The 13748-nt window shown below is 63.6% G+C and overlaps 1 protein-coding gene across 5 annotated transcripts in view; it reads right to left on the bottom strand.

The window, feature by feature from the left end:
- The window catches only part of INPP5A (inositol polyphosphate-5-phosphatase A), a 172934-nt gene extending 162897 nt beyond the window's left edge, over positions 1 to 10037 (bottom strand). For 2 of the 5 annotated variants that reach the window (XM_019432220.2, XM_053910094.1), the window contains exon 1: positions 9661 to 10036. In XM_019432220.2, coding sequence (XP_019287765.1) covers positions 9661 to 9735 — 75 coding nt within the window. In that variant the 5' untranslated portion in view covers positions 9736 to 10036. Of the gene's footprint in view, positions 1 to 3671; positions 3717 to 9660 lie in introns of those variants that run through there. The other 3 variants (XM_019432222.2, XM_019432221.2, XM_053910093.1) reach the window with 3 other exon arrangements.
- Between the last annotated feature and the right edge of the window lie 3711 nt (positions 10038 to 13748).

Genomic DNA, 13748 nt, shown 5'->3' with positions numbered 1-13748 from the left:
CGGCTCTGGTCGTGGTCTCATAGTTCGTGGGATCGAGTCCCACATAGGGATCTGCACCGAGTGTGGAGTCTGCTTGGGATTCTCTCTCCGCCCTTCTCCCACTTGAGCGTGCTCTCTCTCTCAAAATAAATAAACATTAAAAAAAAAAAGTACTGACCATTCAACCCAGCTCTCAGCTCCACATGACCAGGTTCACCCAGAAGGTCACAACTCCCCAGCCTGACCGTCTCCGGGAACGTCTCACGGAGGGGGCAGCCACCCAGCGACAACTGCACGGGAGCCTAAGTGGCAAGGCAGGGAGCCCAGAGCTGGGGCCACGCAGCTGTGTCCCAGTCGTCCTCAGGACCCCGTCCTCCCTCATCTGCCCTGCGCACCCCAGGCGGCACCCCGGGACTCATGAAGGGTGTGGCTAAAGAAAGCCCCTGAGCCAGATGGATGCGGGCGCAGCCCCCTTCCAGGCAGGCCCCGGGCCCTGAGCACAGGGCGTGCCCTCCCCCATGAGGACCAGGCCCCTCCCAGGGACAGGGTCCTCCTGCAGCTTTGGGAACACGGCTGCCAATTCGCTTGAGCTCCCCACCTGACAGGGTCCCTGCTGACAGCTGGTGCACCACGGGAGGGCACCCCCATCGGCGGGACCACAGAACTTCCCAGACACCTGGGAGGAGCAGGGACAGCCATGACACCCAGAGGCTGGGAGAAGAGAAGTCACCTGCCAGAGGCACTCTGCCCTACTTGGCGGCAGGGGTCCTCTGTGTACCGGGGCAGTGGAGGGGAGCTGCGGGTGCCACCACTGCCCGGCTCTCGAAGACCAGTACCACCAGACTGACCCTTGAACGTGGGACTCGGCACCAGCACTACACAGAAATGCCCCAGCCCAGCATCCACCCCGGGGCTGTGAGGCAGAGAAATAGAGTCCCGGGAGCCCAGGGTGGCCTGGGAGGCCCTAAGGCAGCCATCCTTACTCCTGTCCCACCCGCATAACCATGCTCGAGGGCGTGACACAATGACAGGTACGTTCCACCCAGGGAGATGGCCCCTCCCGGGAGGTCCCAGGAGCCTGTGGGCCTGACCCGGGGTGGGGGCGGGGAGTGAGCAGAAGCACAACAGCCCCAGAGGCGCCCTCCCGCCAGCACAGTCGACAGTGTGCCCAATACCACCGCCAGGACCCGAGAACACCGTCGTCGTCAATGGCATCATCATCATGGTGCAGCAAAGTGCCATGGCTGGATGCCTAGTTTTTAAAGGCAGAGGCCAGAAAACGCACCGGGCAAGCACAGGATGGCTCGGCCACACACCCACAGTCGAGGCCGCGTGCCAGCCCGGCGTGGACAGGGGATCGGCGGGCCCTGGAGCGGGCGGGCGGTGCCTGGAGAAGACATACGCTCCTTGGGCACATGAGCACAGGCGCAGACGACCGTCCGCACCAGCTCAATCCAGGAACCACACCGCATCCGTAAGTGGGGTGCGTGCCCAGCAGAAACCCGCTGGGCCCTAAGGAGGGACCGAAGTGCTGACACGAACAGCGGGGGGGGGGGGGGGGGGCAGAAACCACCAGCCAGACTCGAGGGCCGCAGTCGGTGGGACTCGAGCACGCGAGGTCCGGGCTGAAGGCAGGACTCCAGAGACAGCACGCAGAGCCGCGGCACCGAGGGCCTCAAAAGGCTGGGAGGGTCGTGTTCTCAAACGAGCATGGTGACAGCTGTACCCCTGCAGACACCTTCTGAAGTCCCCGCTGGGCGAATGGCGGGACACCCACACCGTCCGGCAGCAAAGACACGCAGAGAAATGCAAGCTGGGGCCCACAGCCCTCTGCCCGACCAGCAGAGGGGCTCTAGGACCCAGCTCTCCCGTTCCGTCAGGTCCAGGAAGGCACAGGATTCCCCACGCCCTGGAGCAGAGCCCCAAATCCGCCTGCCCGCAGCGCCCCAACACAATGGAACCTGATGACAGCCACATCAGCAGCAAGCATGGCAGGACAGAAGCACAAAGCCTGTCACTAATTCAGGTGGGGAAGGGGAAGGGGAAGGAGGGCTGGGATGACAGCATAGCACTGGTCACTGGGAGCGGTCCCCTAAAGGGACAGCACGATCCTGCCTGAGCAAGGAGGCCAGAGAAGCTTCAGGAGAAGCACAACCATGGAGGAGCACACCCTGTCCAGGCCACGGACAACCAACCTGCCACAGGCACTTGGTTGGGTTGGGGGGGCAACGAGGCACATGGGGTGACAGTCCCAGACGTACAGCAGGGGAGAAGGCCAGAGCGGCAGAGGCAGGCCAGGGAGGCCGTCCCATCAGCCACACACAGGAGCCCATGCCTGGGGGCAGCTGAGGGACCAGCCCAGCGGCCCAGGCTCTGCTCAGCCCCAGACACAGGTAAGGACCAGGCTGCCACCCCAGGAAAGCCTTGGGTGGGAAGGAGGGGACAGAGACCTTGAGAGGAGGTGCCTGGGGCCGCCCGACAACACCGGCACCTCACGCTGTGAGGGTTCCCTCCTCCACCTGCCACAGCCACCGTGCCGGGTGTCACTCCTGCCTCTCTGACGCACAACAGGCAAAAGAGGGTACCCAGTGACAAGAGGCACGCTCCAGCAGCCACATCTTCCCGTCACCGCGTGTCCCTGCAGTCCACGGCACGCGGCCTGGCAGCAGCACTGGGAGCAGGTCCCTGCACGGAGGCCCAGGCCTGGCCTCCGGTTCCCAGAATAACTGCTAGCTGCTCAGGGGCCCTGAGGGGCGGGGCAGGAAAGAAGGGTGTCTGAGCCCGGGCACTCTGCCACGGGGAAAGAGGGGCCCCCCGGCCTCCAGGGCCCAGTCCCAGACCCAGCTCCCGTGAGGCTCGGGGTGCAGACAGAGGAGGGCGCGGACCCAGCACGCGCCCCCAAGGCTCCAGGGTAGGAGCAGGAAAGCCACCCCTAACAGCATCACATTCTGCTCAGACAGAGCGGGGAGCGCGGCCCAGGCCCACCAGTCCCACCAGCCCCAACCCCAAAGAAGGGCCCAAGGCCCCTGTCAGAGCAAAGAAGGGAGAAGGCAAGGGGCCTCGGGTCACAACAACCCACCAGTGGGTCAGGGTTCGAGTGACCCCAAAGCCACGCTCCCGGAGACGGGGTTGAGCTATTCACTAAAGGGAAAACCCACACCAGAGGCAGCGTTTTCCTCGAGCCCGCGTGGCACCGATACGCCTCCCTGTCCACCGGGGCACGGGGTCGGCCCGGGAAAGCCCCCCCTGCGAGCGGGCAGGCAGAGCGCCGTCACCCCTGCCCTGCTCCAGACGGTCCCCACCCTGAGCCGCCGTCCAGGGACCGGGCCAGCTCCCACACGGTCTCAGGTCACACGCACACGCTGCACCAGCACGTGGACAGTGTGCCTCCACAGACAGCACGGCCCAGCCCGGCCGGTCCTCTGGCCCGCCCCTGCCGGAGCGCCATCACCCCCCCTGCAGACCCAAGTGGGTAGCCCGTTCCAGTGCCTTTTCTAACGGCAGGACAAACTTTGTGAACTCAAACTGTCGAAAACGGTGCGGGCACCCTATGGATTCCCGTCACCAGAGGACAGGCAGAGGCAGGGACACCGAGGAGAGCCAGAAAGACAGCACAAGTCCCAGGACGCTCTCCTGAAACACAGGCCCGTGCGCAGCCTCGCCTTTCCCGGACCGGCCTGCAGGCCACCTACCTCCCGCCACTCTGGATTCACGTAAATCATCCCACAGTCACGTTTCTGGATTCACGCTGCCGTCACTTGAAAAACCCGAAGGCTTTCACATCACTTCCACGTTTTCCATGGGGCTGGACGAGCCGCTGCTTTACCCGCGTGCACGGTTAAAGGTCGGAACCCCGATGGCGTCCTCATCCCGTCTCTGTCCGTCCGTGAGCGTGACTATCCGAGCTCTCCCAGGAGCCCAAGGTCAGACCTGGACTGGACCGACTCAGCCCCCGCGCCCACTGAAGAGCTCCGTTTGAGCACGCTTTTCACGGTCAAACACATGCTGAAACATATCATCTGCTCCCCCAGAGGGGAGGCCCCGGTGAGGGGGCCCAGGCCTCAGAGTTCTGTCTCCACTGCACAGGGAGGGGAGGGGGCCTCAGAGCAGAGGCTGCCACCCCGGAGAAGGAAGGGTGCCACAGGGCACCCCTCCCAGCCTGGGCCAGGCAGAAACTGGGCCTCGAGCCTGGAGGCCGGCCGCTATCCCCCAGCCCGTCTGGGGAGCGGGTTGAGGCAGGAGAGTCTCAAATGCCCTAATTAACTGAAGCAGCAACGGAAGACAGAAGTCAAAGTCACCTTATGTTCACCTGGGGAACGTGGCACATTTTCCCCGCCACCTCCCTTCCCCGGCCCCCACGACCGCACTCCTTTAGTTCCCCCGGTGTTGGAAGGGCCCAGGGACACATGGGGACAGCCAGGCTGCGTCCCAAAAAAGTGGCGACAGACAGGTGACCACGACAGCGCCCAGACGCCTCCACTGCTGTTCTGACCAGCCACCTGGCCCTGTGTTGATCCCCCACCTACTGGACCCCATTCGGTGGGGTGGACACAGCCCACCTTCCAAGAGGTGACCCTTGTGCCCACCCGCCTGCCCGCAGGGACAGATGCTGGCGCTGAGCTGGTCCACGTTTAAGGCACCATCATTCCGCAGTCCCTTAGCAACCTTGGCCCAGCTTCCCCATGTCCCCTCGGGATCAAACAGTGGGCTCCTTATGGGCCATCCGCTGGGAGGCAGGCCTGCGTCCGATCCAGTAACTTCCACACCGGACCCGGCGCATCACGGAATCACACCTCAGCACAGGCCTCTTCCCCCAGAAACCCGCACACCACCCGAGGCAGACCCAGGGCGCGCCGGGCCCCCTCCCCTGCTCTCTCGCTCCCCAGGGGACACGGTCTGCGGGCCGACAGAGTGTGCGAGACAGGCCCTGGACGCAAGTAGAGGGAGGGCCCTTTCTCAGCCACGTCCAGCCTCGGGCGGGCCCCAGGGGATGAGGGGGCTGGGGGAGCACAAAGAGGCTGGCAGAGAGGCCCAGCCCTGTCAGCCCCCAGCCCTGCACCTGCTCCAGGGGCCCAGGAGGCGGTGCACGTGCCCCGGAGATCCGGCAGCCCCGGGCTCCCTGATGTGAGCTCCCCACCGTGCACCGGGCTCTCCCGGGCAGTTGCAGAAGGAGCAGAGCCGATCCCACCGCACCACGGGCTGAGCCCCGGGCCCGGGGCTCCTTCCTGCCTCCTGGGGATCTGAGTGGACAGGGTCTTTCAAGGCCTGAGTCCAGATAGGCCCCCATCGGGAGTGAGTGCGGCCACGGAGAAGCGGCCGATGCTGCGAGGTAGGGGTGAGGAGGGAGCCAAACGCAGGGTGTGTGCACAGCCCAGGAAAAAGCCTTGGAAGCAAGATGACAAGCCCTGGAGACTGGGAAGCGACCAGAAGCCTGGAACGTGGCTGTCGGAAGGTAAAATGGTACGGACGCCGGGCAGCGGCGAGCAGTTCCTCCAAAGGAGAGACACGGAGTCACCGAAGACCAAGCAGTTCCCCTCGTGGGCATGTGCCGGGAGAAACGAAAACCCACGTCCGCACAAAGCCTGGACACAAATGCTCAGAGCGGCACTAGTCGCGTCAGCCAAGCCCTGGAAACTGCCCAAATGTCCACCAACTGACAGTGGCCCTACACACTGTGGTATGTCCACACCGTGGCACAGCACTCAGGCCTGGAAAGGGAAGAAGAACCAACTCCCGCTACGGGTTGAACCCTGGACACATCACATGCGGTGAGCACAGCCAGACACAGAAGGCCACGCAGACGATCCCAGTTACGTGAAACCCCCAGAGCAGGTAAACCCTAGACCAGGTAAACCCCCTGAGCAGGTGAAACCCGGAACAGGTAAACCCCAGAGGCAGGAAGTAGCCTGGGGACCACAGGGGCTGGGATTTCAGGGGAGGGTGGCTGCTGAGGCCATCCTTTCTGTTTAGGCACAAAACAGGTTCTAAAATCGACTGTGGTGGCCTCTGCACAAGCCTGCAAACACACTGAAAACCGCTGCTTCATAACCACCACGTAAAGGGGTGACGTGTGTGGCAGGGGAATGATGTCTCTGTAAAGCCATCAGCAAGGTCCTGCAGAAGTAGACAGATCCCTGCCATCAGGGCTGCCCAGAGCCAGGGACGGATGGGGACTGACCGCCGACCCTCCAGTTCGAGGTCCCCGTGGACTCCACCAAGCCCGTGTGCCCAAGAGCTGGGACAGGAGCTGTGATGAGAGTGGGGAGCCAGCAGGGATGGCCACGCACACAGTACTAGCTGGGGGGGGGAGGGGTCTTGGGGTTCAAGGAGCTTTCAGGCTGGGATGAGAACAAGAACGAAGAGTGCAAACCTGATGGCACAGGACTGGGGGGGCAGGTGCCCAAGGCAGCCGATTCCCCCACCGGGCTGGGGAGGCGGGTGCCCAAGGCAGCCGGCACCCCCACCGGGCCAGGGGCGGGGGCTCACAGACACCCACCGCCAGAGAGGCCTTGGAGGGCACAGCACAGCACCTCTGCAGAGCTCGTTGCACAACCACTCTGCAAGCCCGGGTACAGGGCTGCTCAGCCGTTGACCAAGCAAAAAGGGAAACCAGCTCAAAACGGACAGGGAGCTCAGAGGCACCGCAGGACGCAGGCCCCCCGGCAGACGCCCAAGGGCTGTGCTCTCGAAGCCTGCCGCTCGGCTGACGGCCTTTCCCAAGAACAGCCTTGCCTTGTAAGGGTGGGACCCGGCTCCAAAACCGTGGCTGCAGGAATTCACCTTCTGACTTCACTTCTAGCAGCAACATAAAGAACCAAAAGCTGGAAACCTCCCTTGTCAAAAATCTAGCCATCTCAAGCACAGTTCGGTATGCAGCCCGGGCCACCCTTTCCAGGAAACCGGGCGGTGACACCACGAGTCCAGCTGGGGGTTACAGAAGAGCCGCAGGGCTCTAGTGGGGCAATCAGGCAGCTGCTGTGAACCCAGAAAAGTCACGGCACCCCCAGCCACGTCTAGGCCCCCCATCCAGGGAGATGCCTGTGCAGGTTCAGGAAGAGCCACCAGCTGGGACAGAGGCCCTCGGAGCGAAGGCCAGGAGACCTGGCCAGGGGTCTGCTGGGTCACAGCTGTGTTCACAATAACACAAGACTCCCATCTCCTGTCCCGGGCACAGTCTCCTGAGTGAACAGCGGAGCTTTCTGAGGAAGGGAGGACGTGTGACAACGTCACCACCTGACGCCCGAGCAACCAGCTCGCTCTCTGCTTTTCTCAGTTCCTACCTCCCAATGCGGCCAATACTGGTCGTGCCAACCTACATAGCCAAGAACTCTTTGGAGTCGCCCTGTTTCTGAAGGACGTGAGGGTAACATTTGAGAACGATGGCACCCCTCGTGGGTAACGCACGTGGGGGAGGAGGAACCTGGTCCGCCAGCCGTGGCGGGGGTCAGGAGCCAGGGGTGCTGAAGAGAGGAGAGCAGCTGCCAGACGAGTCTCGGTGCGTCCCCTCCACACCGGGAGGAGGTACAAGGGAAGACCGCAAGACTGCAAACGCACAAATACACCACCTACCGCAGGCGCGTCCTTCACAGCACGCCATGCCCGTTTCTAACTCGGACGCCCTCCCTCCCCAGGACGATGAAGCCGGGCAAGAAAGCATTCCTTCCCAGGCCTTGCCACCTTCTGAAGAGCGTGTTGCTCAGTGTGGGCACGTGTTGTGCAGACAGAGTCGCCAGGCAGGTCTTCTGAAACCTACTATAAACCAAGGAATTAACGCCCCCGTCACTCAAGAATCCACTGCTCTCACCAGCCAGGTGTCTCCCACAGGCACCACTGCCCCGTACCCCAGCCCCAGCGGGCGCCCCAGAGCAGGGTGAGACTGCTGTCCGTGCTGCCCCTCCAGGCTGCACTCCGCACCCCGAGAACCTATGGGTTATGGGCAGAGACTTGTCGATGAGCCCACAAACCAAAGACACCCTGCAAAATTAACCAGCGTACTGTTTACCAAAACAAGCGTTCCTTCCAGATGCAAAGATAACGCACAGCTCCATACAGCCTTCGTGACAAACAAAAACCCGGAGAGAACATGTCGCCACACAAAAGTAAATGAAGGCACCCATTTTCATGTCAACAGAGAGAAGTGCGCGTATACAGCTGAAACGCAACAAAAATGCTAGAACTCAGAATCAAAGATTACTGGAAAGAATGTTTGCACAGCAAAATTCTTTTTCCCTTTGAGACTCAAATGCCCCACCATGCTTAATTTTCCTGACATTTCTGAGGCTTTGAAGCCTCAGCTAACGGATCTGAATCATCTGAACAAAACCATGTTATAGTGGCATGTTACTGGAAAGCCGAGAATAGAATGCTAAATATACAGACACACACCCATACAGGGCACTTTTGTAGAAACGATCAAACGCCAAACTAGATAAAGTTGTCCGAGGGAAACGGCTCACCCCCAGCAGGGAAGGAGAATACACGGACGCCTGGAAGTTAAAATAAGAAAAACACAAAAATAGCACCTACTCTTTGTTAATAAAACCAAACCTAGCCCGTCCGTGACCTCAGCTTACTGAAGCACTTCGCCCCTGCCCGCTGCCGGCGAAGGAAGGTTCCGCCAGAAGCCAGAACCCTCTCCGGAATCGAAGTCATGCTTGTGTCGGTGGACCGGCCCACACCCACCGCTCACCTAGCGAGGCCGCCTCAGGCTCCGTCTGTGCCATCACCCTTTTTTCTTAAACAAGCACGCCACTTGAAGCCGCATTCTGCTTTATTTGGGTTGGCGGTGTAAGTACCAACAGCGGGCTGGCACCGCGGCTGAGACACCCAACTAGGTCAGCCGGGGCCTGCCTCCCGCCCCGGGCGCTCTGGGCGCCCCCGTCCCCCGCTGCCTGCTCTCTCCCAAGGGCCGCCCTGGGTGCCTGGGTGGGAGGCCCCCGGAGGGAAAGGCCTTGGGCTGTCCCATCCCTTCTTTGGCCTTGGAAAGCTTCTCGGCATCTTTCTCTTTAATAAACGAGAAACAGAGTCCTCCGGGGCTGCCCACAGAGGCCCTTGTCTGAGAACTAGACGGATACTAAGTTACAAGGTGAAATGAGGGCGCCTGCCCCCGGAGGAGTGAGCCACCCACCCGGAGGAGGCCGGCAGGGGAAACCTGCACACCCCGCCCGTGGCCAGGGGCCAGTGGTGGAGTTGGGGCGGTTGGGGGGGGGGGCGGTGGCAGAAGTCAGGGGCTAGGGTTTGGGAACCAAGGTCAGGGTTGTGCCGTCAAGAGTCAGGGACCAGAGTTGGGGCCCGTGGACAAGGGTCCTCAGGTCAGGATTCGGGGACCTTGGACAGGGATTAGAATTGGGAGTTTAGGAACCAGGGTCCAGGGTCCCGGCTCTGAGGTCGGGGTTCAGCCTGCGCAGTTTGGAGGCAGGAGGTGGGGGACCCCGATTCCAGGGTTTGGGGCAGCGCTCAGGGGGCCGGGGTCTGGGGTCCATGGCCCTCGGGTTTAGGGGTACCAGGGTTTGGAGGACCCAGAGTCCGGGTCCAGGTCCCGACGTGCGCGACTCAGGGTGTCAGTCCAGAACCTGGGGCTCCGCGCTCGCGGACGGGGACCAGGATGTGGGCCCCCGGGGCCCCAGGGCGCTGGGATCAGGGTCGGGGTCTTGGTCTGGCCGCCGCCGCCACAGCACTTACGTCGTCGAAGAGCGAGCCCACGTTGGCCGTGACCAGCAGCACCGCGGTGCCCGGGGCGGCCGCCTTGCCCGCCATCGTGGCCTGGGCCGGCGGCGGCCGCTCGCTCGGGTCCGGACGGCCGGGGTCTCCGCGGGCCGCGGCGTCAGCTGCGCCGGGGGGCGGCCCCGGGGCGCATCGCGGGCTCGGCGGCTCGGGCCGGGCCTGGCCGGGGTCCGGCCGCGCGCGCGCTCGCTCGCTCTCGCTGCTTGGCGGCCCCGCGCCCGTCGCTCTCCGCCCGCGCCTCACCGCGGCCCGCGCGCAGCCATTAGGATCGCCGCCACCGCCGCCGAAGTTCCCGCAGCCGCCGCCGCCGCCGCTGCCGCTGAGGCGAGTCCCGCCCGGAGCCGGGGGGCGGGGCGTGCGCGGGGCGGGGAGGGGCGTGCGCGGGGCGGGACTGCGCGGGATGGGCGGGGCCGCGGGAGGGGCATGCTCGGGCGGGGCGGGGCCAGTGGGAGCCTGGCAAGGACGGCGGAGCGACCCTGCGCGGGGCGGGGCGGGGCGGGGCGGGGCGGGGCCTCTCGGGGGAGGGGCTGAGCACTCTGGGGGCGGGGCCTACGCGAAGGGCTCCTGCGTCAGCCCCAGCTGCTCTTCCACCGCCCTCCCATCGGTCAGCGGCCGCCCCGCCCCGCCCCTCCCGGCGCCGAGGCTGCGCACTGTCTCCGCCCCCCGCACTCCTGTGGCGTCACGACCCGGCACCGATCGTGCCTCTTAAAGGGACCGTGCGGTCGCCCGCAGGCAGCGCTGCGGGAGCAGAGGGGCAGCTCCGGTGTTTAGTCGTGTGGCCCGCGCTCGACCCACGAAAGTGGGAGGCGGCGGGCCGGGATGTTTAATTAACTCTCACGCAGGCTGTGGGGACCCCAGCCCAACGTGGGGTTCAGAGAGGCGTGAAGGCCTGGGCCGGACAGGGACGCAGGAGGGGAGGCAGGCGAGGGTCTCGCGGCCAGGGACGGAGGGCTCAGAGGGCTCGGGGAGAGGGAACTCGAGGGAGGGTCCTCGAGGCGGGGGACAAGGGGCGCGAGCTGGGGAAAGGGCTCTCGGGGGCGTGGTCGGGCGAGGCGGGGGCCAGGCTGGGGCGTGGTCGGGGGGGTGGCTCGAGGCAGGGGCGTGATGGGGGCCTGGGGCTCGGGGCGGATAGCTGGGGTCTCGGGGCGGGGCGGGGCGCGGGCTGGGGAGGGGATCTCGGGGGCGTGGTCGGCGCGGGGGTGGGTGGGCTCAAGGCCGGGGCCTGGTCAGGGGCAAGGGGCTGGGGACAGTGGGTCTCAATCCCCGGGGGTGGGCGTACTGGGGAGAGGATCTCTGGAGCGTGGTAGAGGGCTGGGGGGGGGGGGGGGGAGCGGGCAGAGCCGGAGCGTGGTCGGGGAGGAGGGCTTGTCGTCGGAGCGGAGGGTTTGGGGGCTAGGGCATGGTCGGGGCAGGGGTCTCAGGGCCGGGAGCCAAGGTCTCACGGCCGTGGGCGTGGGCTGAAGCGGGGGATCTCCGGGTCGTGGTCGGAGCGAGGTGGGGGCGGTTCCGGGCAGGGGCGTGGTCAGTGAAGGGTGAAGGGGCCTCCCGAGCTGGGGTCTCTTGGGGGCGGGAAGCAGGCTGGGGACCAGGGTCTCGCGGCTGGATTGCGTGGTCCCCAGCGGGGCAGCCCGACACGGACCACACAGTCCCTGGGGCACCGGGTGGGACCCACACTTGCCAAGCATCTTGATGGCTCCATTGTAAAAAGGCGACAAAGGAGACCCAAGGCTAATTGAAGAAAATCTTTTATTCAACACACTGGATACACACGCAGCCCACATTTAAATGTTATCAGTGAAGTGTTTTCCCGGCTGTAAACCTGCGCCTGGGCGCACAGTAGGCCTCAGCGCCGCCGGCCTCCTGCCCAGGAGAGCTATGCAGGTGTGGCCGGCCAGGGCTGAGTGGGCAGAGCCAGGGGCAGCCCCGCCAGGCCACCCTTCAGCTGCCCCGCCCGCTCCGTTAGAACAGAGGGCAGCCCCCACCTGCACGAAGTGACAGGCAGCTGCGCCCTTGCCAAGGAAAGCATCCCCTCTAGTGATAATTGGGGGATCCTGCTTACAGCGTCCGCCTCGCGTCACCACCGAAACCCTTTGACTTGGAAACTGATGTCTGACTCATTCAGCACGGGTAGCAGACAGACTGAATTGGGCCCACCCGAACGTGGTAAGCTGAAGCCCCATCTCCCAAGATGCTTGTATGCGCACATGGGGACCCCAAGGAGGTGATTATGGTTAAAGGAGGCCAGAGGGTGTGTCCGTTTTCCAAGAGAATTCAGGTACTTCTAGGGGAAGACCCCAGAGCACCTGCTGTCGCCCACACCCTCCAACCCCTGGCAGAAAACAGAGAAGAGGTCGTGGGAGCACACAGAAGGTGGCCGTGGACAAGCCAGGAAGAAACCAGAGCTGTGGGGACTTGGCCTGAGACTCTGGGCGTCCAGAACCCTGAGGAATACGTTTCTGTAGGAAGCCTCCTACTGTGTGGTATCTTGTTGCAGAGCCTCCCTGACCAATACGGTATCTTGTTTCCCTTTTCAGAAATCTGCACGTGCCAAGGATGCCCTTCGTAGAAAGCAAATGCAGAGACATCACTGATGCCTGGAACCTGCCTCCTAAGCAGTGGCATTGCCTGTTCACCTGTCCACAGGCTGCCTCTCCCGCCTCACCTCCACCACCTCCGCGCCCCTGCGTGCGTGTGCGCTGACTCACTCAGAGGCTGTGCCTGAGTCGGAGAACACCCAGCCCCTGCCCTGGCACCCTCCTCGCCCAGCACCCACCCTCCTGGCTCCCCTGTCTGGCCCCTCCCCACCCCCGTCTCCAAGCCCCCAGCAGGCCTTCCCACTTGGTGGACAGGCTTGCCCTCCACCTTCGGAAAGAAGGATCTGCAGTCCTTCCTCCTCCCAGCCCACTATGGCCCCCTCTCGGTCCCGCCATCAGCTCACAAGCAGGCTGCAGTGTCTCATATCCTGTCAAGTCCCCCTGTGTCCTCCACCCCTCTGCGCCCTCCCGTCTCTGCTCCTTTGCTGCTGATGCTTCTCCTAGGAGCTGACCAGTCTGCCCCAAGTGCCCTCAGCTGTGCTGCCCGCACCCTGACGGGGCCATTCTCATGGTTAGTGCTGGCCTCCTCATTCAGCAGCCAGTCCCCACCCCAGGCTCCCACCCACCCGATTACCCCCCAGAAATAGGGTCTGCCCGCTGATGAGGACATTTGCAGTCCTGGTCCTCCCCCTGGCTGCCCACCCCCTCTGCCTCCTTTGCTTGCCCCTCCCGGCACCCTGCCTGAAGTCCTGGGGTCCCCAGGCTTGGTCCCGGCTCCTGCTTCCTGTGTGCACACTCCCTGCTGATGGTCCTGAGACGATCGCTTCACACTCTCTCCACGTGTCTGCTGCTGCGCTGGGAAGGGCCATCGCAACCCCCGCAGACGGCAACGGGTTCCGGATTCACCCCTGCCTCCCGAGGCTCACACTCCCAGGTGCCTGCCTGACGATGCGTGGAGCCCATGGCCACCTCGGGTCCTTGGCAGCCTTCTTTGTCTCTCTGCCCCAGAGGCAGCTTCGCTGGCTTCTTCCGGCCCTTCGGCCTCTCACATGCTCCTTCCTCCTTCAGACCCCCTGACCCACCGAGCACAGCACCACGTCGGCTTTCCCTTCCCCTCTGCCTGTTGACCACCACCCCCCCCCCCCCGCAGGCACACAGGTGTAGCCTGCCACCGAGAAAGAACAAATATGTGCCACGTGAATAAATAACATGTCAGAGCCCTCGCCATGCCCGGGTCCTGGGGGCCTGACTTTCAGAGACGCTGACCACTAACATCACCGATGTTAAAAGCCACATTCATGAAATCACGGGTGAAAGGGAGGCTTACTTTTTCTTGTGTGCCCTTTGTTACCTGTGGAATGCTGTCCCATGTCTATGTTTCCTTTGCCAAAATAACAATAGCATTATTTAACTTTTGCAACTTATTACATACGTTTTGCAAAGCCCACTTAACAGGCTCCAGGAGAGGCCTGCCCTCCCCGCCCCCCCCCCAGCATCTGGGTCTGGATCTGA

Source organism: Panthera pardus, unplaced genomic scaffold (genome assembly GCF_024362965.1).
Source record: "Panthera pardus isolate Hobbes unplaced genomic scaffold, ASM2436296v1 HiC_scaffold_22, whole genome shotgun sequence".
Lineage (NCBI taxonomy): Eukaryota > Metazoa > Chordata > Mammalia > Carnivora > Felidae > Panthera > Panthera pardus.
This window is presented reverse-complemented; position numbering and strand designations above follow the sequence as displayed.